The 25799-nt window shown below is 39.0% G+C and overlaps 1 protein-coding gene across 3 annotated transcripts in view; it reads left to right on the top strand.

Moving 5' to 3' along the window:
- Positions 1 to 25799, top strand: part of NT5DC1 (5'-nucleotidase domain containing 1) — a 141668-nt gene that overhangs the window by 101944 nt on the left and 13925 nt on the right. For 2 of the 3 annotated variants that reach the window (XM_071741118.1, XM_071741115.1), the window contains 3 exons: positions 17408 to 17526; positions 18364 to 18561; positions 24268 to 24436. In XM_071741118.1, coding sequence (XP_071597219.1) covers positions 17408 to 17526; positions 18364 to 18561; positions 24268 to 24436 — 486 coding nt within the window. The remainder of the gene's footprint in view (positions 1 to 17407; positions 17527 to 18363; positions 18562 to 24267; positions 24437 to 25799) is intronic. The other variant, XM_071741116.1, reaches the window with a different exon arrangement.

Genomic DNA, 25799 nt, shown 5'->3' with positions numbered 1-25799 from the left:
ACTTCTATAAACTGAGGAAACCAATTAGAAGAGAAAATAAAGGGACAGGATATAAAATCACATACTTCTAGTCTGAAGACTGCCTTTGACTATTAGCAGCTGCTAAACTTCAGAAGAAAGAGGTGATCCCATGTCTGCTATTTAAGTCTGCTGCAAAATCTGGGCTTGAAATATCCAGAGATGGGATACAGAGCAGAGTGGAGAATCAGGGCTGATATTATATAGCTACTTTTTGTGCATTTATAGTCTAAGGCCTTTTAGGCCTGAGAAGTAGCATCAGGAAGGGAGTATCTTCATTTTCTGGAAGCTAAATGTGTAAGCAACATAACTTCTTTTTATTTGAAACTTCCATCTTTAGCACCAGACTAATATAAAAATGCTACCCAGTAAATTTTTAAGACCTTTAGTAAAACTGTACAATACCTATTAAAAATGTGAAAAAATTTAAAACATATTATATTCCACCATTATAAGGGAATATATAATTTAAATAGATGTGCATTATTCACTTACTTGAAGAACATAAATTCTGTCTCCAGAGAAGTCTAATTAAATTTTCAACCAAAGCCCATTGAATTGAGTCTACAATATGGCTCAGTTGCTATGATTGCTGTGTAATAGGTATATCAATTGCTACCTTGACAAGATTTTTTTTTTACGTCAGCCTGTGAAGTTAAAACTCAAGAGATCTGAGCTACTCTTTTTGGCTGTTAATTGTTCCAATAATCTCTTCTTACCAATCTTCTTTTCTTACTTTAGATCATCAGATCTTTGTATTTAAATTTAAGATTCAAATTTAAGATTCAAGCCCAGATTCAAATTTAAATTTTAAACCAGTTTTAGATTTAGCCCTTAGCTTACCACAGATAGGACAGCACAGTTGTTGGTCTCTTCATGCAGAAGATTGGTATTTGGTAGAGATCTCCCTCCCAATAGCAATCGGGTCTGTTGCTGCGTTTGAGAATCCTTACCCAAATGTGTAAGTTGAGGTGCTTAGTCTGCAAAGACTGTCATATTTTCTACAGATTTGGCTGAACAGGCCATTTTTGGGATTAAATAGGACCTTTTTTGCCACCATTTGACATGGGTCCCTCATACCTCCTTATCACTGAAGCTCAGATGCTCACTGCTCCCTGCAAGAGCAGTGTGGGAGATGCGGGGAAGGAAAATATCCTGACTTAAAGGCAGAGGTGCACAAGGGCATCGTGAGTTAAAGATGAATCAGAGAGGGGCTGGGGGAGCCAGCTGGTGAGAAGGGGGAGCACTGGAGAAGGCAGCATAAGATCAGAGCGGCACATGTAAACACAAAGAGGAAAGAGGGATTTCTCTCTGATGGGGTTTTCTGAATTTCATGGGCTTGGGTTTTGACTTTGCTTTTTTGACCATTGCCTCAAGGAGGACTTCTGAAATAAATCTAGTGTGTCAGACAGATAGCTTAAGCTGATCTACCCAGGTACGAAGCAGTTTTGTGTTTCCAGTTTGTCCTCTGGCTGCAGCAGAGGATGAGGCTCTGCCCTCAGGGAGGCTCTCTGGGCTGGAGAATTATTTTGGGGGGCAACCATAAAGGGCCTCTTTTCCATCTTAGAAGACTCAAGCAGAATAACACCTATCACTAAGGACTATCAGCAAAGGACACTGGTGTAATCCAGTCTTCCAGTGACTTGTTCCTTGTGCAGTTGTGTGTGCTGTCATTCTTATGGAGATGGTGTCTCTTCATAGCAGACTGTCTGGAAATACTCTTTTAACACAAGGCCACATAATAAAGCATATTTGCTGAGAGCTTGTGACAGAGTGGCATGTAAAAGGTTGAGATGGCTGAGGACTGCATTATTCAGGAGGAATAAAGTCCATAAATGTTTCCCATATGTTTTCTAAAGTACTGCTGTGAAAGCAGTGAAATTGTTTTCAAGGAAATCTTGTTTAGTAATTCTGTATAGTGTATTTGCACTAATCTTCATGTATTTTCTGGCTACTTAGGAAAGGAAAAGGAAGGTTGTAAATAATAATCATATTTTCAAAAGCAGGGATTTTTGTAGCTCGTGATATCCTGATCAAGGGTCCCCTAACATCAGAAATAGGTTCTGCAGATGGAGATCTACAGTTTTAAGGAATAAAGTATGAAAAATAATTCCCTGCTCTTATCTCACTTTAGCAATTTTTAGGTTATCCATAATTTCTGGACACACTCTCTGGCAGTATGATCAGCACCTGATTCCCCTTTCTGAGAAGCAGCCATAGGACTGGCAGTGGGACATCCATACAAACAAATATGATCTCATGTAAGAGGGTTTATTTTCATGCATTCATTTATCACCCACTGAAGAAGCTCAGAAGGTACTTCTGAAAATTTACATTGTTAGGCTCCTTGTCCAACTGTTTCATCTCACATCTTTTGTTTGAATGATCTTACTCTTAAAGTATTCCACACTGTGTACTGCATTTGCACAGATATCAGCCTCTCAATAAATTGCTTTCTTTCTGACAGTGCAAACAGCTGTCTCAGGGACTTCTGGTTTCCCATTATTACTTACGTGCTGTAGACCAACATTTAAGAGATCAGTATATGTTACCTAGTAAGCAAATCAATTCACCACAATTCACCATATAGTCTTTTTAAAGTCTGCTAGATAGTACCTGCATGTAGCTGGAAATCAGCAGTTTGGGAATAGTTTTAGAAGACAGACTTTCTCATTTCCTATCATGCCATCTGCGTTTGCAATTAAGGACAGGTAAGATGGGAGACTGTAAGAGAGATGTTAAGGACATCTGTTCTGACTGGAGTTTGTTTTATATATTCAGTATAGTGGTCTTTGAAAGCATTTAAAACTGATGCAAAAATTAAAATAAAACGGGCCAGTGCATACCCCTATCCTTTTGAAGGGCAGATTGCTAGAGTTACAGGCAGCCACAATACATATTTAATAGTTGATAGTAAAATCTTGGCATAAATCTTTTTTTTCTGATAGTTTTTTAAGTCCTTGGCTACCTTGTTTTCCTCATCAAAAAAAAAAAAAAAAAAAAGTTTTTTACATTTTAGAGGCACTGCATATATACCAAATTAAAAATTGAGGAAGTACATTTTTTATACTAATTGACAGTATATCATTTATAACCCTTTTGTAAATTGATAGGAAGGGACACCCAGCTGTTTGCACTGGTGAATCATGTGTCCCTTTGTACAGTGGCATAGTTAAGCTGGTGTAATTTCTATAAATTATGACTCTGTACTAGTCAGGCTTTGTGGTAGCCAAAGAACAATCAAGCCAAGCTTTTGCTTACAGTACATCATTTTAGGAAATCTGAGCAGAGAGGCCATACTTTTCTCTCAGGGAGTGAAATGGAATGTTCTTGTTTTATTCTGTTTTTCTGGGAATGGACTTCACTGGTATTTGCTTCAAGAGTGTTGGGAGTCCAAATTCTCATTGCATTATTTGGACTTATTCTCACTAATGACTGGTCTTGCGTTTTACAGTACATCAGAAGCTAAAGCTACTAGAGCACAGGCTAATTTTTTAACATTTAATCTGTTTTCCTAAACACTGAAGCTTTTGCAGTCATGTGGCATGTGTGAGTAGGAATTTCTGCCCATATCCTCCTGCAAACCTCTCTCAGTAATGCAATTTCAACTACGTTTGAATATGACCTAGTATTCTCAGAGTTAGTACAGCCTCTACAGACTGGAGATGAAAAAAATGGGTCTTCCACAGCTAACTCAGAGAAAGGCCTTACACCTGATTAGACACCGGAGTATCCATCCAAGAGAGCCTGCCCAAAAATGACCCACCCTGAAGAGCATCCGTAAGATGTTGCACCATATTAGACATAAAGTGAATCCAACTGCAAAACACAACTTGATAGGAAGATAGCCCCCATTATTTTCACTGTTCTTCATAAGCAATTTCTTGTTTGTTAAAAAGAAAAAACTTAAATAGTCTTTGAAGTGTGGCACCTCTTTGTTTCTGAGTATCAAGATGAATGATGACCTATGGATTATCCAATGTCTATCCTTCTTTTAAAAGAAAAAATGAAAATGTGTCAGGCCAAGTTCTTTATATTTTTGCATAGTGTTCAAAGTACCTTAGAGGATAAAAGGAATAAGAACTTATTCATCCAAAACTCAAAACAGTGAAAAACTGCAAAGTGCTTCTGCATAAAGACAGCAGGAGTTCCTTCAACTTATTACCTTTGATATTAAATACTTTGTTTGGCAGAAAACTGATAAGAATATTACAGAAATCCAGTTCAAAGAAAGCTAAAGCTGCTCCTTTCAAAAGCATGATATAAACAATATTCCTTTTGTTTAAACTGGAAAACAAGTTTAGCATAATTGCCAAGTGTCCAAACCCAAAATTCTTTGTGTATGGAAAGTGCACTTGCATTATCAAAAGGAGGTACAGTAACTAACACTACTGCAAAATCCTAGCTATTGATTGTATTATGTTGTACTCAGGGCCTGGATAAAACTCAACCCCCAATTCTTTAAGGTATTGTGTAAGCATATGATAAGTCAGTCTTTGTCTTCAAGAAGCCTGCAGGCAGACCAGATAAACAAATGACAGAAAAACAGAAGCACTGGCTCTCCTTTTAGAGTGGAACTGAGAGATTGAATGACCCATCATTATATCTCTGGCAGATTTGCATATTTAACTAGGATTTCTGATATCCTAATCCAGAAGCAATGAAGAACTGTAAACTAAATTTATATGAGAACTCCATGAGAGTGTTGACTGAAAATCCTTTTTGCCTTTTCCAAAGATTTATCATAATGGGCAAATGAAGATAATATAATTGCAATTAATTCTGCTGAACTTACTTTTTGTGGTTCAGTGATATATCCTTTATAAGTTCAAGAAATTGAATCTATGGACTTGATTTGTTCTATGCTGAAATTATTCAAATTATTCAATAATTATTTCAAATTACTGAAAGCAGTAAGCCAGAGTAGTTGTTTGGTTGCTCCTTTACATTGGATACATGGTAGCTCAAACTAATGATACCTGAAGAATGTCTAGCAGTTGTTTATAGCAATTGTTCAATATACAGAATTCTAGACAAGAAGGGTTTTTTTAATATTGCTTCTGGTTGTATGAAATACTTATTTTCATTTTTATTCTAGTTCCCAGCACACATAAGAGCATCCCAGCCATCACTGGGGGGAAGACCTAAATAGGAAATATTAAAAGACTGAAAGGGTTACTAGGGAGAAAAATCATGCACAATATAACAGCAGTTCTGGCATCAAGAAAATGGATATTTCCTTTTGATCTGTTTTGTGCTTTGCTAATGTAAGATAGTTAAACAGATACATTTTATTTTGTCAATGGATTAATAAAGATTCCACTGGAAAGCTTACAATCTCATGCAGGTCAGACTCTTCTCCTGTTTATAATTAGGATGTTACAGCCCTGGTAATGTAGTTCAAAACCTGGCTTCTCTTCTTGACAAGAAATGGATAATTTTCAGAAATTAATTTTTAACAGTGAGTTGCCAGCTTCTCCCTTAGACAAAATTTGACTCACAGCTACACTCTAAGGGTGATGCCAAATGTCAAAAATCACAGAGGTCTGTTTTGAAGCAAGTGCCAGGAATGGATGCAGAAACCACAGTGTATAGAAACCACTCAGGCTATCTATCATTTGGTATAAATTAGACAGCTATCATTGTAGGCAATGAAGATCTAGCCAACATAGGCAGTGCGGGGCTGTACAGCTGCCCAGCCAGCAGTGCCTGTGCTGCACTTTGCAGGAGACCTTGAGCCTGCTGCTGTAGTGCTGCAGTCTGCAGCTGCTGTGCTTCCTCTTGCAGAGCATTCACATTGCATTTCTACATCTGCATTCTGCAGCCCAGCCCTGATGCCTTCCTTGCCTAATTGCAGGCCCCCAGTGCTAATTGAGAGCCACGGGGAACCCAAACCCAGATCCTGCAGAATTGGCATAGGACCTATGGAAGACCCATGACTTCCCAGCTTGGACTTCCATGCTGGGGTATCTGAGAGCATTTTGGATGTCTCTAGGCACCAGTATATTAGCAACTTAATAAAACCAGGCTACCTACTGAGTAGAAAGCTATGACAGGACAAGAGGCAAACATGAGAGAGTAGATTTAGATTAGGCATTAGGAAGAAATTCTTTACTTACTGGTAGTGTGACATTGACACAGGTTGCCCAGGGAGGTTGTGGCATCCCCCTCCCTGGAAGTGTTCAAGGCCAGGCTGGATGGGGCTTTGAGTAACCTGGTCTAGTGGGAGGTGTCCCTGCCCATGGCAGGGGTTTTGGAACTAGATGATCTTTAATCTCCCTTCCAGCTGAAGCCATTCTATTTCTATGGTTTTTATTCCTGGTCACCTAGTGTGTTTTGCTGTTCCAGAATGACAACTTGTTTGACTTGGAGCAATAATTGTTACTGAATACCTGCAAGGAGTATCCTGTGATCTGTGCAGGTCTACTCCTATGCCTATAGCATCCAAGGTCTGGCTGGCTGTGAGATGGATTAATACAAGTTTGTAAACTTCACCACTTCACTAAGATTCAGTACAAACCTTAAACAATGGTCAAAATTCACAAGGAATTCCTGAAAGTCAGATTACCTGCATTATGGGGAAACTTATCAGTATGACTTGCCAGGGAAAAACATTCTTTGAGTAGATCACGTGTAGGCAACACAGAATAGAAACTGGGCAGCTTATTAATTTTTTTTCTCTTTTAGTTGGTTTCTTCTGTAGGATTAAAAAATAAGTAGATGATTTGAAATTGAGATTGGAGCAGTTTGTAGCAGAGCAAAAATGGAGAGTTGTGTATGGTACGTTCCTGGCAAAATGAGGGCTGGCAATCACTGCAGGAGCTTCTCCTCAGCATAGTTTCCATGAATCTGTATGTGCTGCTTTTCGTTAAGAAGCTTTTGAGTCCTCTTGTGTGTTCTTCAAAAATGTCAAGCTTTCATTAAGCTGTAGAATTGTAGAATTGTAGAATTGTTTCATGCAGAAAGCACATGCTGGTTTATGTACTGCAGGCATCAAATCTGCTATTGGAAGCAGGTAGTGAAAGGAGATGTTTAGGAAGCCCTAGCAGTCAAGTGAGAACACAAGGAATGACCAAAGCCTGGGTGGAGGTCTGGTTTACTTTGATATAACAGTGAATCTCTGCCTCCATTTCCCACTTTCTAAATACCAAGACTTAACCAATGTTCATGAAGCAGGAGAAGGGAGAACTGCAAAGTGCTAAGTGCCAGAGGGGAGCTGCAACAAATAGCAGGTTGGATTTATTGTGCAGGGCAGAAATCTTAGGTGGGTAGACACCATTGGCTAACTAAGTTCAAGGGCAGCTCTGCCTCTCCTACACAGTACAGGGGAAAAAAAGGTCAGAAGAAAAAAAAGTGGGCATTTCTTGGTGGCAAGCAATTGTGGGACATGGCATTGCTTTGATGAATAGCAAGTACTCTGCACCTGATATTCAAATGGTAATTATTTCTTGCAAGCTGAAAGCTCAGGAAGAGGTAGAAGTGATGTACTATCTTCTCCCCTGTTCTCTCTTCTTTCTTCAACCTTTCTTTATTATTCACATAGGATTCCAGATGTCTTAAACTTCAATAGGTCTATTGCATGATTTTCTAGGTAGAGTTAGCAACCCCAGGATTTTTTTCTCTTACCTGCTGCGAAGCTGCTTTAGATATTATTACTGTCCACAGGTTCCAGGTGACTCTGTGATACTGCCAGACTAAGGCTGTCTTCCAAGATAATTATTTTTTTCTGGAATAATAGTGATGAGAGTTTTTATCTGTGAAATTCCTGCACATGGAGATTTGGCGCAGTGTTCTTGGTTCAGAGAAACAAAGTAAAGTGCATTTTCGTATAGACATCTAAGTGGTTTTGCAAACCACACAAAATGCTCAAATAAAAAAACTGCAAAAGCATTACAGGAAGTGTAAGGGGGTCATTTCTCTTTTAAAAAAACGTATTATTTCAGATCCTTCATGCCAGTTTTCCCATCAAGGAGTAACTAAATGTACTTTGCCAGAAAGGAATAGTTTCTATTTTGCCTTGCCATCTCCAGACTAGTTACATAATTCTGAGATTTACAGTGACAGTTTCACACATTAAAAGTTTCCCTCTTTTTTTAGAACATTAGTTTTCGGATTTTTCTTTTCATTTTTTAATTAAATATGAAGTTCTACTGCATCTCAACAGATCTAATAGGAGCAAAGCTTCTTGTCCTTTTTTCATCCTGGTGTTCGCTGACACTGCTGGTCCCATAGCAGACTTTAAAAAGTATCCGAAGTCTCTACCAGTTGTTTGAACCCTGTCATGTTCTTTGTCTCTCCTTTGAATTTATCCATGATCATGGTTCAGAGGGCCAAGAAATTGTCCCCAGACCTCAATACTGACCTTAGAATTATCTGTCTTCTGTCACACACTCATTCCATGTCCTTTCCTTCTGCTCCCTATCCACCATGAGTTGTAAGGCTCAGCAGAGGGCTTGGTTGGCACACCCCATGTAGGCAGAAGCTGCAAAGGGGCAGAGAGGCACAAAGCAATGGAAAGAAGATAAAAATAGTTCTTTGTTTCTCTGGCCCACTGCCCCTCATCTCCACATTCATGGCCTGAGCAACATCACAGCACAGTTATTTGTTCTTTTATCCAGAATCAACAGAACTCCCATTATACCTCCTGCATCTTATCTCATTTTGCTCTCCTGAGCCACTTACATGGCTATTGCTGCCACTGTACTTCATAAACCTCAATTTATTTGTACTCATAGGGCATCTGATATATGGGAGCTCTAATACTACTGTTTACATTGTAATTGCCTGAGGTCAAGCTGGAAACCTTTGGCAGAACTGGTGACTCCCTGTCCTAAAAGCTAGACTAACCTAGACCAAACCATGGGTGCAGCATCCTTCTCCCATAGAGCCAACCATGATTCCCTACATGCTAGTTGTATTGGGATGCTTTTTCTCTGCTGCACCCCCAGGGATGAGCACCCTTCCCAAGGACATCCTTGGGCACAACTGCCCCCTGCCTCTCAGGCAAGGCTGATGCTCAAGGAGCCATCTGCAACTTGGACATCCTGCTCCCCAGCTGGCCCACTCCAGCACACCCGTGGTCCACAGGGGTTTACTAGTTTACCTTGTCCTTTTTCTCCTGTTTAGCTGGAGGCTGTAGTGCCATTTAATTACTCACTTTGCAACTCCAAACCATTTTCTTTCTATATCACTTTCTGGTAAAGGCTTTCAGTGATGGACCCTAAGGTGCATGTTGCTTTGGCAAGGGTGCACTGTACAACCCCATATTTTTAAAGGCTTAGGTGTGTTTTTTTTCTAGAAAAAATTTCTAGTAATGCTATAAAATGCAGTAGAGGATATAGCAAAAGCAACTGAGTTGTCTAAATTGTAATAAAAAGCTCAGGCCCCTGAACTCTGCAAGAAGGATCAAGCTTGATGAACTTGCTGGGCTCAGCAGCAGCAGCACTGTGCTAAGGAAATTGTTGTAGGTTGCAGTGATGTTCTTCTTTTTTAATTACTGAGTCGAAGGGACAGTCAGATTAAGGTTATAATAAATGCTATGTGCAGCAACAGAATGCTTGTACATTAATTAACTGGCATAAAGATTTATTTATCTCTTCTTCAGAGGCAGCTACTTTTTGAAGAGCTGGAACTTTTGACGGAATTAATCAATAGAATTACAGTAGGAATTTGAGATAGTGTAATAAGCTAGGGAAAAAGAGTGGAGCTTTCTTATAAATCACAACTCAACTTGGCTATATAAGTAGTTTTCATATAAAAATTAATGCAAATATCTACTGTGTGTTCTAGACAAAGGAGTATGTGCAACAACTATTCATGCTCATGTCTACTTTGCAATTATTACTTTGAAATAACATATTTTAGGGAACTAAATAAATAAAAAACTAAGGCTCCCTTTAGCAGGGTCTATGTATTGCTTTATGGAGATACATTTGTTCAGAACAAGATTGTCTATTCTAGTTTACATACATATTTTATACCTGAAGTGTTAAGATGTAGGGTTAAAATTTTAGTCTTTCTATGAGGATTAAAGAACTTTTGTTCTTTTGTTTTGGGTTTGTTTTTTTTTTCTTTTTTTAATGTCTGAAGCCAAAGTAAATGAATGGCAGGAAGTTTTTCCCTACTTCACTGCAATGTCTATTTTCAGTGTGGTAGAATGTGATCCAGGAGCACATTCCAATATGCCCTATTTCATTAGGTGTTTCGTGCGATTCCTATAGGGTTAGAATAAAATGAAGAATTACAGTGTTCACAGTGCAAAGAAGATGCTTTGCGTGTCTCAATTTTATTTGAATTATGAACATTTGTTGAGTTATTTTTCTGAAGTGACAGCTCAGGTCAGAACTGACTGGTGGCCCTCATCTCACCTTCGCTGCTTCACTCCATCTTCTGCTTCCATCCACTCCTCAAATTTTTGTACAGCAGTGAAGCATGCCCCAGTAAGAAAGGTCATAGTTGCTTGTATTGCAACTGCATCTCCTGAAAAGATTACATTTTTTTTTTTTTTTTTTTCTCAATTACTCTGTTTCTTAGCTCACTTGAATTCAAAATGTTTTCTGGAAAAGCCTGACTCTCCATAGTTATATAGAGATCTCTAGGATGACTACATCATCAATATTGACAGGGTTATGTGGGGACATATGTCTGGATGCTGGGTGTTCCTCATTTCTAAGGCTCTAGAAATAATGAAATAATGAGAATAATTTATGAAAATAATAAGTTCCAAAATAAAACTGTTGTGGGAAGAGAATTTATTTCTTGTCTTCCTATTTCATGCCTCTTCAAAGATCCTAATTAAAAAAAGAAAAATAAAAAAAAGGAAAAAAAAATAACACCTTACAAAATATGCACAAAAAAGAAATTAAAATCGATACATAAGTCCCTGCTACCTTTTCAAAATATACTTTCTTTGAGTTATAAATACAATTAAATAAGTTTGTGGAAAAAACTTTACTAAATCTGCACATGAACTGTATTAAAAAATAAATTTGCAGATGAATCTTTTTCCCCATAAAAAATTATTTTCCTTTTCCAAGTTAAAAGGCCTTGCTTCTGTTTCATCATATCTAATAAAATGTAAACATAAACACTTTGTTCTCTAGCCAGACTCTTCCTGGGAAGGTATAAAATTAATACTTTGACAGGTTTGAATACAAATTACTAAATCTGCAGTGGGCTGTTATGTTTAGTTCCTGTACCACAGTAATCAGAACTTCAAAAAAAACCTTACTTTCTGACTTCTGTAGAAAAAATGCTGATTTTTTTACAAACTAGTAAAAGTTTAGCCTTATATCTACGTAGCCTGTTGCTTGGCACAATAAATCTTAAACAGTAAGGCAGATTTTAATAAAAACTAAAAAATTTTAAGTAAAACTAAACATGTAATTTTTTTTTTCCTCTTCTCAAAGAAGTCTTGGTTCTTATATGCCTGGGGCATTTTGAAAGTATGCTAACTTGTACTTTGGTCTTATCATCCCTTATAAATGAGAGAAAAAGCAGGAGTCTGTCATGAGTAAAAATAGATTTTGGTAATTGAATAAGCATTGCTTAAAAATTATTAGGAAATATTTTCACAGGTAGCTGTATTTTTCTCAGTTTATCTAGTGTTCTTTTGGAATCTTGCCAGTTTCCAAATGAATGATCACAAATATACAGGGATTTCTGAGTATAAAAAAGATTACTTAGTTGTGTAAAATTAAAAATCATGTTCCAGTTTTCAGAAGTGAATTTCACTTAGATTAGTTCATCCTTTGTACCAGAATGATTCAAGGGCAGGAAGGAGAGCTGATCTTCAAGCTTATTCCCAAGAAAATCAGATTGGACAACAAAAAATTGTGACAGCCAAAATCACCAGTTACTTTGGGAAGCTTCTACTTCGAGACATCATGCTAAAGGGGTAGTATGTTCCTTATCACTTCCCTGAAGTTGTCCGGTCAGACAGGAGACAGGCAAACACTAGTACATGTGTCAAGCAGATGGATTTCACAGCTGCTTCCAGGGCACAGAAGTAATTCAGGGGTGGTAAAACACACAGTAATACTTGCATGAAACCTGGAAACCACCCAGAAAAGATGGTTGGTCTCTAGGAATTTGGGGTGCTACCCCCCCCCCCCCAGAGGGTGCCCATAGGATATGAAGTTTTACTTCCAGTGAGTTTGTAAGTACTTGCTTTCTTCATAGAGAGCATACCCACAGGGGAGCTCTACAGCTTATGTTGTCCCATCTCATTACCTTTACAACTGTAAGAACCCACCCGAAGGATAATACTTGTAAAGGTCCCTTTGTCTCCTCTTGTCCCTTTGTCCTTTCCTGTCCCAGGTTCCCTTCTCCAAAAGAGAGTTTGTGTTTCTTAAGGGAGCTAAAGATGTCATTTGGAGTCAGACAGTGCTTGCAAGCCAGTCTGGAACACAACACAACTCTTGTATTGATGCCATCAGGGCCTGAAATGACATTACTTTTAGTAGCAGAGAGGCATATCAGTGTAGTACACACCTCAAGTACTGTGTCCAGTTCTGGGCCCCTCAGTTCAGGAAGGAGACTGAGGTGCTGGAGTGGGTCCAAAGGAGGGCAACTAGGCTGGTGAAGGGATCTAGCACAAGTCCTATGAGGTGAGGCAGAGGGAGCTGGGGCTGTTCAGCCTGGAGAAGAGGAGGCTCAGGGGAGACCTCATCACTCTCTACAACTCCCTGAAATGAGGGGGTAGCCAGGTGGGGGTTGGTCTCTTTTCCCAGGCAACCCTCAGCAAGACAAGAGGGCATGGTCTTAAGTTGTGCCAGGAGAGGTTTAGGTTGGACATTAGAAAGAATTTCTTTACCGAGAGGGTGATCAAGCATTGGAATGGGCTGCCCAGGGAAGTGGTGGATTCTCCGTCCCTGGAGATACTTAAAAAGAGACTGGATGTGGCACTCAGTGCCATGGTCTGGTAACTGCAGCGGTAGTGGATCAAGGGTTGGACTTGATGATCTCTGAGGTCCCTTCTGTCCTGGTTTGGGCCAGGATAGAGGTGATTTTCTGTCTTGTACTTTTGCTTTTAGCTAAGTCTCTTGTAAGTAGTTGCACTTGCTGAAATTAACAGCAAGTTTCCAGCTATCCTGCGCCTCATGCCACAGCCCGGAACACTATTCTGGGCCTAGAGAAACAAGTCTTGTGGAGACACCTTCCAACCCAGCCAATTCTATGATTCTATGATTCTATGTGTTGGTTGTGGATCATAAAATGTACTTGTTTTACAGTAACCAGGGCCTCAGTGTGCTAAACACATGCACCTTTGTGTACTGCAAAAAATATCAGTAGCCCTAAGAGCAGCTCTATCTAGATTTGTATGGAAATGAATAGTAAGCCATCAGGAGAAAGACAGGAGAGCAGGAGAAGGGGCTGGTAGACAGCTGTACACATACCACAGTCAGACACAGCACATCTTCAACTGGTACGTCCTCCAGGCCCTTGGAATTGCTTTCTCACCCCAGCCTCTGCCCCATCAAGTAGGCACAAGGTGTCATCACTCACGGGTCCTTGCCCCAGGGTCCCTGCCCCATGGGTCCAAGCCAGCACTTGCCATAGGGCACCCAGCCAGAGGAGCAGGACAGGGTGTGGTGAGCTGATGAAAATTAACTGCGGGACTGTAAATTTGCCCTCACCTCTTAGTTTCTTTCTTAAGCTTGGACTTCTCAAATGAGAGCCGTGTCCCATGGGCTGGGCTTTTAACATGTGAACAGCACCCAGGTTAAGGATAGAGCTCCAGGTTCACACTGGGCTGAACACTCAGTGTGTACACCTCAGCACTGGGTGTATTCAGGTTGCCATCTGGGCAGGCATCACCCCTAAAGGGATAGCAGAGGGCAGTAAGTAGGCGTGTGCAGAGTTATTCCCAAAGAATGACTCTGTGCCAAAGTAAATTACCATCAGTTGTCATTTAACTGGGAATAAGCTTCACTGATTAATTTTTTGCATACTTGTTCAAAAGGAAACCAGATGTTCCTCAGCCAGTGTTCTAAACCTGCAGCTCACATTTAAAGAGAGGCAAGAAAATTCTCCGAAGAGTATATTGAGTCTTTTGTTTGAAAAACCGTATCTGCTAATAGTGATGTGAGGACATTTCTGAATCAGAAAACTTTTCCCAAGCTTTTAGACACAGCAATATACAAATTGCCATTCCAACAGTATTAATATTGCCCCAGCATGAGCAAAGCTTTTGTTGTTGTTTTTAAAAAGGAATAGTAACTTTCCTCCAGCAAAATTGCTCTAAATCACTGTTCAGTTTTGGGTAAGCATTTTAATAGAGTTATTTTCTGGCTTTAATTATTTTCATTTTACTTGCTTGCTACCTTTACATTTCTTGTCACAGCATGCTTTCAGCCAGGAATCTGGGTTGCAGTGATATATTAGTCTTCAGAAGGAAGCAAGTGGCTCTATCTAAATCATCTGAGAAATTTTTTTTGGTTATCCACTCTGTTTGAAATTGTCAGGGCATCTCTTTTTCCTCCCAGCTTATAAGACCTGAAGCATTAGCATCCCCGCCTATATATTTGTTGCTTCCTGCTGAAGGAATATTTATAGCATTTCTGACCTTCAAATGAACTTTTATGAATCAATACCAGCAAGCTGGGAGGAAACTCAGCAGCAGTTTTCCTCTTGTCTGAGTATAGCCAGTGTTAAGTTTGGAATATCTAAAATGTATTAGAAACCATCATAACGTTTATGCAGCATTTTTGCTGGAGATTTGCAGATTTCTTCAGCATGGTCATCGCTGCTACTTGAAGGATACAATACAAGGCTAGAGCCAGTGGTGTTGTTAATGGGTTTTCATGTTCATTGTGTACCAATTTTTACTCAGCAGAACTTCTCCATGAGAACTCGACAGCCAGAGCTGAAGAATAATTTTCTTTACTATATTTTGCCACAGGGGAAGTGCAAATGGGTTAGAAACCCTTCTTGTTAATGACTTGCTGCAACTGAAACACCAATAATTTCCTCCCACCTCAGATTAAAGAAATAAATTTGAAAAAGTCACCCCTAGAGCCAAGCAGCTCATATGAGTGTGAGCTCAAGAAGCCATATGAAAAGGTTTAAGGCAGGGTTTGCCAGTTAAGAGTCATTATCCCTATAACCCTACAACTCAAATATTATCAAGGGCATTTCCTAATTCCTCAGATTTCTGAAGCTCCTTCCAAAATCAAGGTGCTCCTATAATGAGTTGGACATCTCAGTGCTGTTTGCTGGCTCCAACCACCGAGGAGGAAATCAGGCTTCAAATTTTCCTTCATTTCACTACCTAAAAGCAAAGTTCCTAACTTAAATCCTCTCCTTCAGAGCTAGCACCTCTGGAAAGTGCTTCTTGCACTTTCTTTTGCCTGCTGAGGGAGCCTGGCCAGCTTCTTCAGATTATAGCAAAATTAGAAGCCTAAATTCCGGATGCATCAAGTTAAGTGTGATGAATCCCATTGCTTGGGGTGACAGCAATAGCTCTCACAGAGTGGAAGATCTTGTACCTTGTAATTAGAGTGAATTTTTTCTGTCAGTTCTGTCCCTCATGCCTTTTCATAGAGGCAGCAAATCAGGGTGTTGCTCTTCGCTGGAGCCTTCTGGTGCTGCTGTAACAGATAGGGATCCTATTTGCAAATGCAATGTTTTTATTCTGAGAATCTGTCTCACAATAGCTCCATTTTTCTTGACTGACTGAAGAGAGAAATCATGATACAAATGTTCACAAATTCCAATAAACTTTTGAAAACAGATCAGAAGAGTTGTTTTCGTAAGTTTCTTTTTTTCTATGTCCATTTCATTTAATGATTGTGTCTACTAGTTTAGGCAGCCTTCCAAATATTTCTAAAAATACAGGGAAAATAAAACAAATGTGCTGAAGCTAGATAACTTCTGTTTGATCAAAAGTTGTTTGTTCAAAGTTATTTTAAAATCAGGAAGATATTTTTTATGCATGCTATCATGCTTATTTTTATTATCATTAGGTTTCTGAAAAAGAACAAAGACATTCCCAAAAAAGTTCTACTTTAATTGTTAGTGTTAACTTTTAATTTCCTTGTTTTTTCCTAGTCTATAATACACTCTTAATCTAGAATTGCTTTGTTTGAGAATAAATCCTGTATTTATTCAAATTTCTTAGATTCATAATATTAAAGAACAATTTACTGCCTCTCTTCACGCACCTATCTCCCTCTTTTTGCTTCTTTTTTTTATTTCTTTAAAGGACCAATATACTGGGCCATGGACATCTTCAGTGCTCTTAAACATAAAGCTGTGTTGTCAGTTCACTGTTCTCAAAAATTTGAATTCCAGCTTTCAGCAGTCTCTAAGAAAACTTTTCTCTGGCTTAGTCCTCTTTCTCACACATTTGAAGTACTTTAAAAAATTCTATAAAGCGAGAGAAAAACTAAAGTCCTGCTGTTGCACCTAGGACACATCAAAGTACTGTATTGGCTTCTAACCCTCTAGGATCAAAATCAAGACATTTGATTGAGACTGAATTTAAAAATCACCCTTTTGTTTAATCACTTCAATAGACAGTAAAAAAAAAAAAAAAAAAAAAAAAAGTATTAATATTTCTGATTAAATTCTGTTTTATTGGTTCACTGAGGCTAGTATTTTAGCTCCAGCAAGAAGCTAAAATGTGTTCATCTGGCAACACACATATATCTGAATGAGCAATAAAGTTATGTGGATTCCAGGACAGATCCAGCTGCTTTGGCACTAGCTCAAAACAAAGCCTATGGCACAGAGGGAGTTTCTGCTTCTACTTATTTTTCAGGTTCACTGACAGCTGCCAGAGTGGATGTATGCCAGTGTGGGTTACACCACCAGCAGCAATATTGTCCACTTATCTTTTCTTCAAAACTGGATGATAACTGGAACTTCTCATTGTGCTGGTCTAAGGCTGGGGAATGCCCATGAGATCTACCTCATTTTTTTTTACTGTATTTATGTCAGTGTTTAAAAGTAGCAGGTAATATGTCTGTGGTAAAAAGTACATAGGACAGTCTTTTACCACCTGTCCTATCTCGTGGTTTCACCTTAGATCTGTAGCAGCTCCTCCATCACTTTGGTCTGTGTGGTTTCCTGCCTTCACTGCTGCAGTGTTTAGGAGGAAAAGTTTGTGACTGGTTCCTCAGCTCTTCTGTAGCCCTTGTAGATGAGGCTCAGCTGCTGCTTTTTCTCACCAATGTGTGCCTACCCCCAGGTACCAAACACTTTGACTGAACCAGCAGTGTCAAACAAACTTCAGCCAAACAAACTTCAGCCAAAAACCAGAGCTGGCTTAATGTCAAAACAGAGGACTCTTTCCAAGCTGTGCACAGGAAGCTTCTCTCATGCCTCATGAATACAGGAGCATGGGCTGCTCTCACTAACAGTTGGCAATTTTGCTTGGTGATTTCAGAGAATGATGAGGAGCAAGAGGCTCTGCTATCACTGGATAAGCCTGGCTGGTATTCACAAGGTAATGCCATCCAGCTTTATGAACTACTGAAGAAGATGACTGGCAAGTTGGATCCCAAGGTATTTTTTTATAAGTGAGAATAAATCTCCAACTTCCAAAAATACTGTTTCAGTCTAAAATTCACCAGACAAACTTTCATTATTGTTATTGATGTGATCAGTCACAAATTTATGTTCTGGTTATGCTTGCTGCTGTCTAACAGACTTCACTCCAGAACCAGAAGCAGCATGTTGGTTGTCTTGGTGGTAAAATGTGTAAACTTTCTAGATGTCTTATCCTTTGTACATAGTCATGCATTTCAGCTGCTTTGGGGAGCCTCAGATTGTAATCAGGAAATAGGCAATCTGCCTGAAGAAACAGATCAAATACATTAAAAGGTGGAATGAGTTAAAACTAGGATCATGTTCTTTTGATTTAAGGTCTGGATGGGTTAAAATGCCACTGAAGATGGTGGGACCACGTTTTTCCTAGGGTATAAACTAACTGTGGGCACAGAAGAGTTCTGAGTCATCAAGAGATTCTCCGTGTTCTCCTCTGTTTCCAAAGCTGTCCCAAATTAATTCCTGTTGTTTGGTGTTATTTTTTTGGTAATCTTTTCCACTGCTTCCTGGCAGGCTATTTCTGTCAGTCAAAAATTTCAGCTGCATCCCCTGTGCTGATCCCCACTGGGCATCCCTGTCCAGTGACCCTGCAGAGAGAGGGTAAGGCAGATGGGCTTACTTTTTCCTTATGGAGATGGTTGAAGAGAAAGCCCCAAACTCTGACATTAATAAGATCTGTGTGTGTCATGACAAACTGTAAACATGGAGGAATTTTTATTAGGTTGTTTGAAAGCTCTTTTTCTCTCCCTGTGAAATACAGTTTCAGGAACTTTTAATTTGCTGCTTCCCTTGTAGGTTGTTTATTTTGGTGACAGCATGCACTCAGATATTTTCCCAGCACATCACTATAGCAACTGGGAAACTGTCTTCATCTTAGAGGAGCTTCTAGGCGATGAAGTTATGGTGCCTGCAGAGACTGAAGCTGAACCCTTGGAGAAGAAAGGAAAATATGAGGTAAAGGTTGCTTGCAGATGTTTCCTGGAACAGAGGAAAGTAAGTTACAAAAAAGCCTCACACCACCTGTGCTGAGAATGAGCCTGCTTATCTTACCAAGCTGCTGGCAGCATCTGCATCTTTCACAGACATACCCTCCTGGCTGCACCAGAAGGGGCTGTCCTGTCCCATCTCAGCATTGCTTGGGTGACACACAGCTTCTACCTGGCCTTAAATGACAGGCCTTGGAAAAAGAGCTGTATGTGCAGCCCCTTAACCAGAACCCATTGTCTTCTTTTCAGTAACAAGAACCTGCCCTGTGTCATAGAAGGAGAAATTCCATGGTCGCCTATCACAAGTCTAACACCTGAACTCTGCTGAGTTCATGACATTTCCCTGCATATTGTTGCCAACAGTAAACAGTAAAAGAGGAATTTTTATTAGATTGTTTTACATTTCTTTTTCTCTGTCCATGAAATATAGTTTGCTTGTGCTTTTCTTATATACAAAGGACTTTTAGTTTGCTGCTTCCCTCGTAGGTTGTTTATTTCTGTGACAGCTGCGCTCAGATAAGAGAGACTGTTTCAAAGTCTGGTCCCAAGCAGACTACTGATAGTTACTAGAGATAAAAAAATGTGATTTTCAGGTTTATAGCAGCCAGGAAGCAGGGCCTTAACACAACTGCCACACTCTAAATTCCCCCACTGAAGGTGAAATGTTACTCTGGTAGTTTATCCTTCTCTCTGGTGCCAAAAAACAAAGTAGACAGGGAACAGCACTTGGATGGTCCGGGTGGCAGCGTTGTCCTGTGTAAGAGCTACAGTGCAGCTTCACTTTCCATTTAGAGTTTTTATTCTTTTCTTATGTTCCTAAATAAATAGATCAATTTCTTCTAGCTGCAGAGACATATATATGCTTTTTACACTTTGCTTTGAATAGCACATAATTTTTTTGTTTTTTCAAATAATTACTTTGACTAAAAAGTTATTTTTACTAATAGGAAGATTTTTGTTGAATGCTTTTATACTAGAGATGTTTTTTATCTAAGAAACATTGTAAAAGTCCTTGTTTTTTATGAAAAAAAGGATATCTTAAATGGATATCTTAAATCTATTTCTCTCTTATGCTATAAAAATAGCCTATTCTGCTCTATGAAATTGTTCATTCTCTGACTGGAGACTCTGCAGCATTGTTGCATAGAACTTCTCTGTAAGTTTTGGGGTATTTATTCAACCATGGTTTCTTAAGCATATTCAGTATATCCTTTTGAAGTACACATTTTTAAACAGAGAGACAGATTTTTTTTTTTTCGTGGAAGTACAAAGAAAGAGTTATCAAGTGACGTCTTTCTGAGCCCTTGGTACGGTTTGGTTTTCTTTCATTGCAATACCTCTCACAAGATCCATCTTTTCTATCACTGTGGTTATCATGCAGGAAACTGAGACTTTTAGGCAGGTGTCTGACATTTTACTGACACTGTAGTATTCCTGATAAGAGATTGCAGTATATCGGGGAGACACCTCCCCTTCTACACACAGCCCCTGTTCAGTTTACATCCGCTGCCAGTGACAGCAAGCAAGCAAGGGAGAAATGAATTGTGTTGATTAAAGGAACCTGAGCCAGGGGGCCCATGGCAGGTCAGAGGTGTTATTTCATTACCACACTGCTCACTGGAGTCTGAACAACAGGTCACATCCATATCTCTGCACTTGACTGGACACCACTAACTTAACAGGACTAGATCAAAGGGACTCCCTTTACAGGCCTATGAAAGTTTTATTTTCATTCCCCTAATCAACTTCTCCCATTAACCCCTTGGTTAGAAAAAAAAAAAAGAAAAGCCAACTCAAAGTATAGTACAAAGTCAGGTGTTCTTGGAAAATTAGGCACTAGCAATATAGATTTAGTCATATTCATCAGCTTTTTCATTCATATACAATAAAAAAATACAATACTAATCCAGATTTTCCATGCCATGCTTTGTGTGCAGAAGGACTGAAAGTTTAATACAAGATTCAGTCCTGCTTTCTATCAATCTCTACAAAACATTATTAAAGAAATAAAACATCTAACTTGCAATTGCATCTGGCAGAAAGAAATTACAAAAACTGTTTTCAGTTGTTTTACTGGTATTTCATCACTAACAGGGAGAGGGGAAGAAAACAACCTCCTCAAACACAAACTGGGAGGCTAGTAATTTCCATTTTCATTAGCAGCTTTTGTCTTTTCCCTTCAATTAAATGCATGATATAAGCCAGATACACATAACTGTGAAATTAGGGTAACAACTGCAGTTCTTTCAAGTATATGAGTCATAAACAAATGTGCAAGAGAACAGCAAACGAAAAACTATTGGTGAAATTACTCAGCTCCTAAGTGAATTGCCACATGCAGGGGAAGAAAATACCAAGCATTGTGTTGAAACAAGATTCCCCCAGATCTGGGGGTTTGTTTGCTTGGCTGGAGGCTTTTTTTTTCTTTTTTTTTTTTTTTTGTCGTCTGTTCTTTATATATGTGATCGATTCCATCAATGGAAACTCGAAGAAAAGCTGGGATTTGTCCCAAGATTTCGAGGGACGTTATTACAGAGGAGCTAGTCAGCATGTAAGCTGTATCTTGGGCTATAAGAATGAATGAGCAGAAATCGAAGGATTTATTGGCAGATATAAATGGTAATTTTTTCAATTAGAAGGAAAAAAAAATTTTTACAGAATTGCCTGGTGGATGTTTGACTGGAGGGGTGGGATCATGGTCCTTTGCCCCCACGGTTTATAGAACTTTATTGCAGTGACCATAAACAAGGCTCATTACTCTGTGCTTTTTCACTCTGTTTGTCTCTTTATTCTTGTTTATCTTTAACACAAATCCAACAGTACCTTCAGAAACAACCTAATGGGCAGTTGCAAAGCCTAGGAGTTAAAGCAATATCCTCGAAGCAATATCCTGATATGAGAACTGAAGTCTGCTTACACTGATCCCTGTTGTAGTTTAGGTATTTGGGTGAAAAATTTTAGATTTGCACATCTTGTGGAGTTCTGTGCAAAAGTTAGACCAGCAGCAGGTTTGCCTATTTGCACACCCAGCACAGATTTGTTATTCAGGAACATCTGGTTGTTTTGAAGAGCACACCTGTGTTGCCAGAAATACCTCAAGTACTTGCCATTGTATTGGCAAAACTGTATTTTGAGTACTGATTTTTTTCTGGCACTAAGAGTCAGTGGTGGTGTTACTACCTTGGCACAAAGCACGTAGCCACCAGTACCTTCCATCCCACTGGATGCAGTAAAGTCATTCTAGTGCTCTGCACTTGGTACAGATGATGGCACAGATGGCCATCTTAGTAATACCTTTAAAAATACCAACAGCCTGATTTTTCATTCCTGTCTCCTTTATATCCTTCTTTCTTTCATCTCTTTATCCAATTTAGAAAAACTTCAGAACTCAGCTCCCTCCATTTAAAAACATCATTTCTAAACTGACAAATAAGTGTTATCCAAAGGTCCTATTAGCAGATTCTACCTGCTCTGTTAGCAGGGCCTCTTTGTCTGCAGTTAACAAAGCAAAGGTCATAGTAAGCGATCCAGGTGGTTTAACTCAGTGAAAAGTGCTGCAACTTGGAGAACCTTGGTGCCACCTCTGTATCTCTGAGGTCTGGATGTAGTGTTTGTAGTGTTTGAGGCTTTGTACCTTCAGTGGGCACAGTCAACATCTGACCTGCTCCTGTCTAACAAATATGCATGAGAGCAAAACCACATGCTTGGGAGTTTTGCATAAGCAAGAGGGATCGCTCAGCACTTCTTAGGATCTGCTGTCCTGCTGGGAGAGCAAACCCTGTGTCTGTGGACCACAGGAGTAGCTGATGCACCTTCCAGAGCTCCTCTGCCTCCCACTGTTGAATGGTGCCTCCTGGTGTGTGTGGAGTCTTGATGTTAACAAGGGACTTTTGCCTCATTTCACAGTTTTACAGATTCGTGGTATGTGGTCTGTTCCTCATAGCAGGCTATGTGTGCTGCAGATGAGATATGGACATTATACATATATATGGATGAGATATTTTAGGCATCAGTTAGGGATGGCAGGAGGAGTGACATCTGATGCTTCCTAAGGATATGGGCAAAGTTTTGACAGCTCTTTTCAGATCTCAGAGGAAGATTTACCCAGCTAAACCACTCCTGTCATGTGGAGATAAGCCAGTAACAAAATCATAAGAGTTCTTTACTAGGCGACTTGATGACAACTCTCATATCTAACTGGGTTTGGTTTTACTAAGGGCTTGGGCTGCAAATGTGAAACTTGGGCTGCAAAAACTACCCTCCTCCTTAATAAAGAAGGAAAACTGACCCTGAGATTCAGACTTCTGAAAAAATCAGTCCATTTTCTCCGATTGCAGCTTTAATTGCCTATTGAACCAACCAAACATTTGAAAAAGCAGAAGCCTCAGATTTTTTACCTTGTCAATTAACAAGGCCTTGCCTTTTGTGCCCTTTATGTGGGCCAGTTTTGATTATTCACCTGCACAGCTGGAACATCCTTAAGAATTACCTGCATTGTCATCCAGCTGGCAAATTAATTTAATTCAGCATAGCATCTACACTTGATTATATTACAGCTGATAAAGATATACATATAATTGATAAAGTCTTGGGATTTGAATGGAAAGATAAGATTTGGCAAAAAAGAAAGTAAGGTGCTAGTGTCCATACTAGCTAGTATCTATACTAGTGTCTATAACCAGTATCTATAATTGCCCAATCTATAATGCTCAGAGAAAAAAATCAGTTACACAAAATCACAGAAGGAATGGCTCCGTGTTTATTTTTTGGCTCGATCAACAGCTTTCATGTGATCAAAAGCATTGGACCTCTGTCATAAACATGCTATTCCAGCAGATTCTCAAAACTATTAAGAAAGGGGTTAAATGGAAAATAAAGTACAAAAGTTCACAAAACTGCAGGCATATGCTAGGATGTCTATTCTTCTATGTTTTGCGGATCTGAAAAGACATTTTGCATGTCAATTGCTTTAACAGATTTTCTATAGTGTATAGTTCACAGTTTTGATTTCCATTTTTTCCTCTTTTTTCTAGAGGCTTCCTGGAGCTTTTTCTGACTGCTCATGGCAATATAAAGCAAGTTTCACGATGAACTGCTAAAAAAATCAGTTTTCCCAATACTGCTTTAATGTTTTCTTTAAAGCATAATGAGTCTACATGTTTTTGCCTGAAAATACACATGAAAAAGAACAAATGTTATCAATTTGCTAGGCAACTGAAGGGCTCTGTGGCTCTGTTCTGATTTATTCCTCAATTCAGAAATAGATAACACAGGTGGTATAATGCCTTCTTTGCAGTTACTCCATCCAGCACTTGGAGATTCCTTTCTCTAGGAGGAGCTTCAGGCTGGGTTATGGTCTGTGCCATAGCTACCCCGCTCCTCCAGCAGAGAAAGGCAGCCACCTATTTATTCCCACTGTTTAAAACAGAAAGCCAGAGAAAAGATAAAGTTTTTTCTAATGGAAGAAATACATAAGCCAACTTCTTAAGTCCTAGGGTATCCATAAATTTTGTAAACAGGAACTTGAGAACTTACAGGAGGAAGATTGTTACTGTTTATATTTTAAAGTCACACTGCTCCTGAGAGACACAATACTGTTTTTGTGGAAAATCAGAGAAGCACTTGATTTCCTTAACTAATGCTTGTGGTTGGGTAGAGAAAGAAGATTTATTTTTCTTTTAAGATTACCTATTTTTTTAAATTTTTCTTCCAGGGACATCAGCCTAGAGCTCCTTACTTTATATCTAAACAGTGGGGCTCTTTCTTCATGGACAGAGTGCCAGGCCTGGAAAATGCAGAGGAAACCTTAATTCGCACGTGGTCCTGTAAATGTATTAGCACTTACAGCACTATTGCAATCCCTAGTCTTGAAGCAATAGCAGGTAAGGAAGATTGTTGTTTTGTTGGTTTTTTTCCTAATGAACTTGTAGTATTCATAGTAACTTTGTCATACTGTAGATCAATTTTTGAGATTTTTTATATCCCGAATACATTCAAAGTTGTTTTGTTCATATCACGCAGCAGTTAATGCTAATGGTCATTAATTACTTTGATGTTTATGCTTTTAATAGTTGTTTGCTACACTGGTGCAGTTTTTTGTTTGTGCCTGCAAATATTAGATGCTTAGTTTATCCCCAGTTAGAAATAGGTTGCAACATTTAACAGGTTGTATATTAGTTCCTCAGTTTTGATTCAGGACTTACCCACAGTATTTGCTGTGTTTGTTTTCAGTGCTGAGTTACCTAATGAAACAAACACATGCCAAATTACTTGGGGTTTTTTAGACATCTAAATAGGTTTCTCTCTGATCTGGCTTGATATTCTACCTCAATCAGCTTACTTATTTATCACTTTACAGTTGAAATGGAGATGAACAAATGCAGGAATGTAATAAGGCCAAGATTGCCTAGGACTGTGCTTCTCTGTCTTTATTCTTTTTAATATGTGTATTGCTTTTGAAACTCCATCATTATGGTCAGAGCTGGAGCCTAAAATATTCTTATCTGGAAAATAAAGCAATCACAAGCAATGTTTTGTTCTCTAAAAATTCACCTAAAGTGAAAAAACAACTCAGGCTTTCTACCTTCTTACATAAAGACTGTGTAAAAGGTACAGTTATGGCTTATTTTCTTATTTCTAATAATGTTTATCTGTGGAGAGACCATAGGTTATATTGGGTTGCTTGTAGCAAGAGTTGTAGCAGTAATACAACAATATAACTTTGCAGCATATTAATTGATTACAAAATGGTGAAGACCCTTTATCTATCTGTCTATCCTATCATTTTGCTTTATTGAATTTATTGATACACCATATCTAAAGGAATAATCAAATTATTAAATTAATGAAGTGTATGATGAACGCAGCAAGAATTTAGTTTACTAAACCCTCTGTTTAGCATCTGCAAAAGACCAAGGAATATAAAGGTTTTCTGAGACACCATTTCAGATTTGCCCCACAGAGTTTTCTACACCAGCACATGTGAAAGACTTGTTCTTTTTAACCATATTCTACACGTTTACATAGACTGTAAGAATCACTAAAACCAGAAAACTCATGTGGTGCCAGAATGTACTTAGGGTCCTCGTGTTTGCCATGTTACAGTCTGTAGTTAAGCCTGAAGGTACAAACCCAAACATGCCATGGGGAATTGCCAGGAGAGGCAACTTCTTGTGAAACTCCCTTCTAATACCTTTTCCAGGGCCATTCTGTGGCTTGCTTTGGAAGTGTTGGCCTGGAGGAAGC

This window comes from Heliangelus exortis, chromosome 3, assembly GCF_036169615.1.
Source record: "Heliangelus exortis chromosome 3, bHelExo1.hap1, whole genome shotgun sequence".
Classification (NCBI taxonomy): Eukaryota; Metazoa; Chordata; class Aves; order Apodiformes; family Trochilidae; genus Heliangelus; species Heliangelus exortis.
Note: the sequence above shows the minus strand (reverse complement) of the source record. Positions and strands in the feature narration are given on the sequence as shown.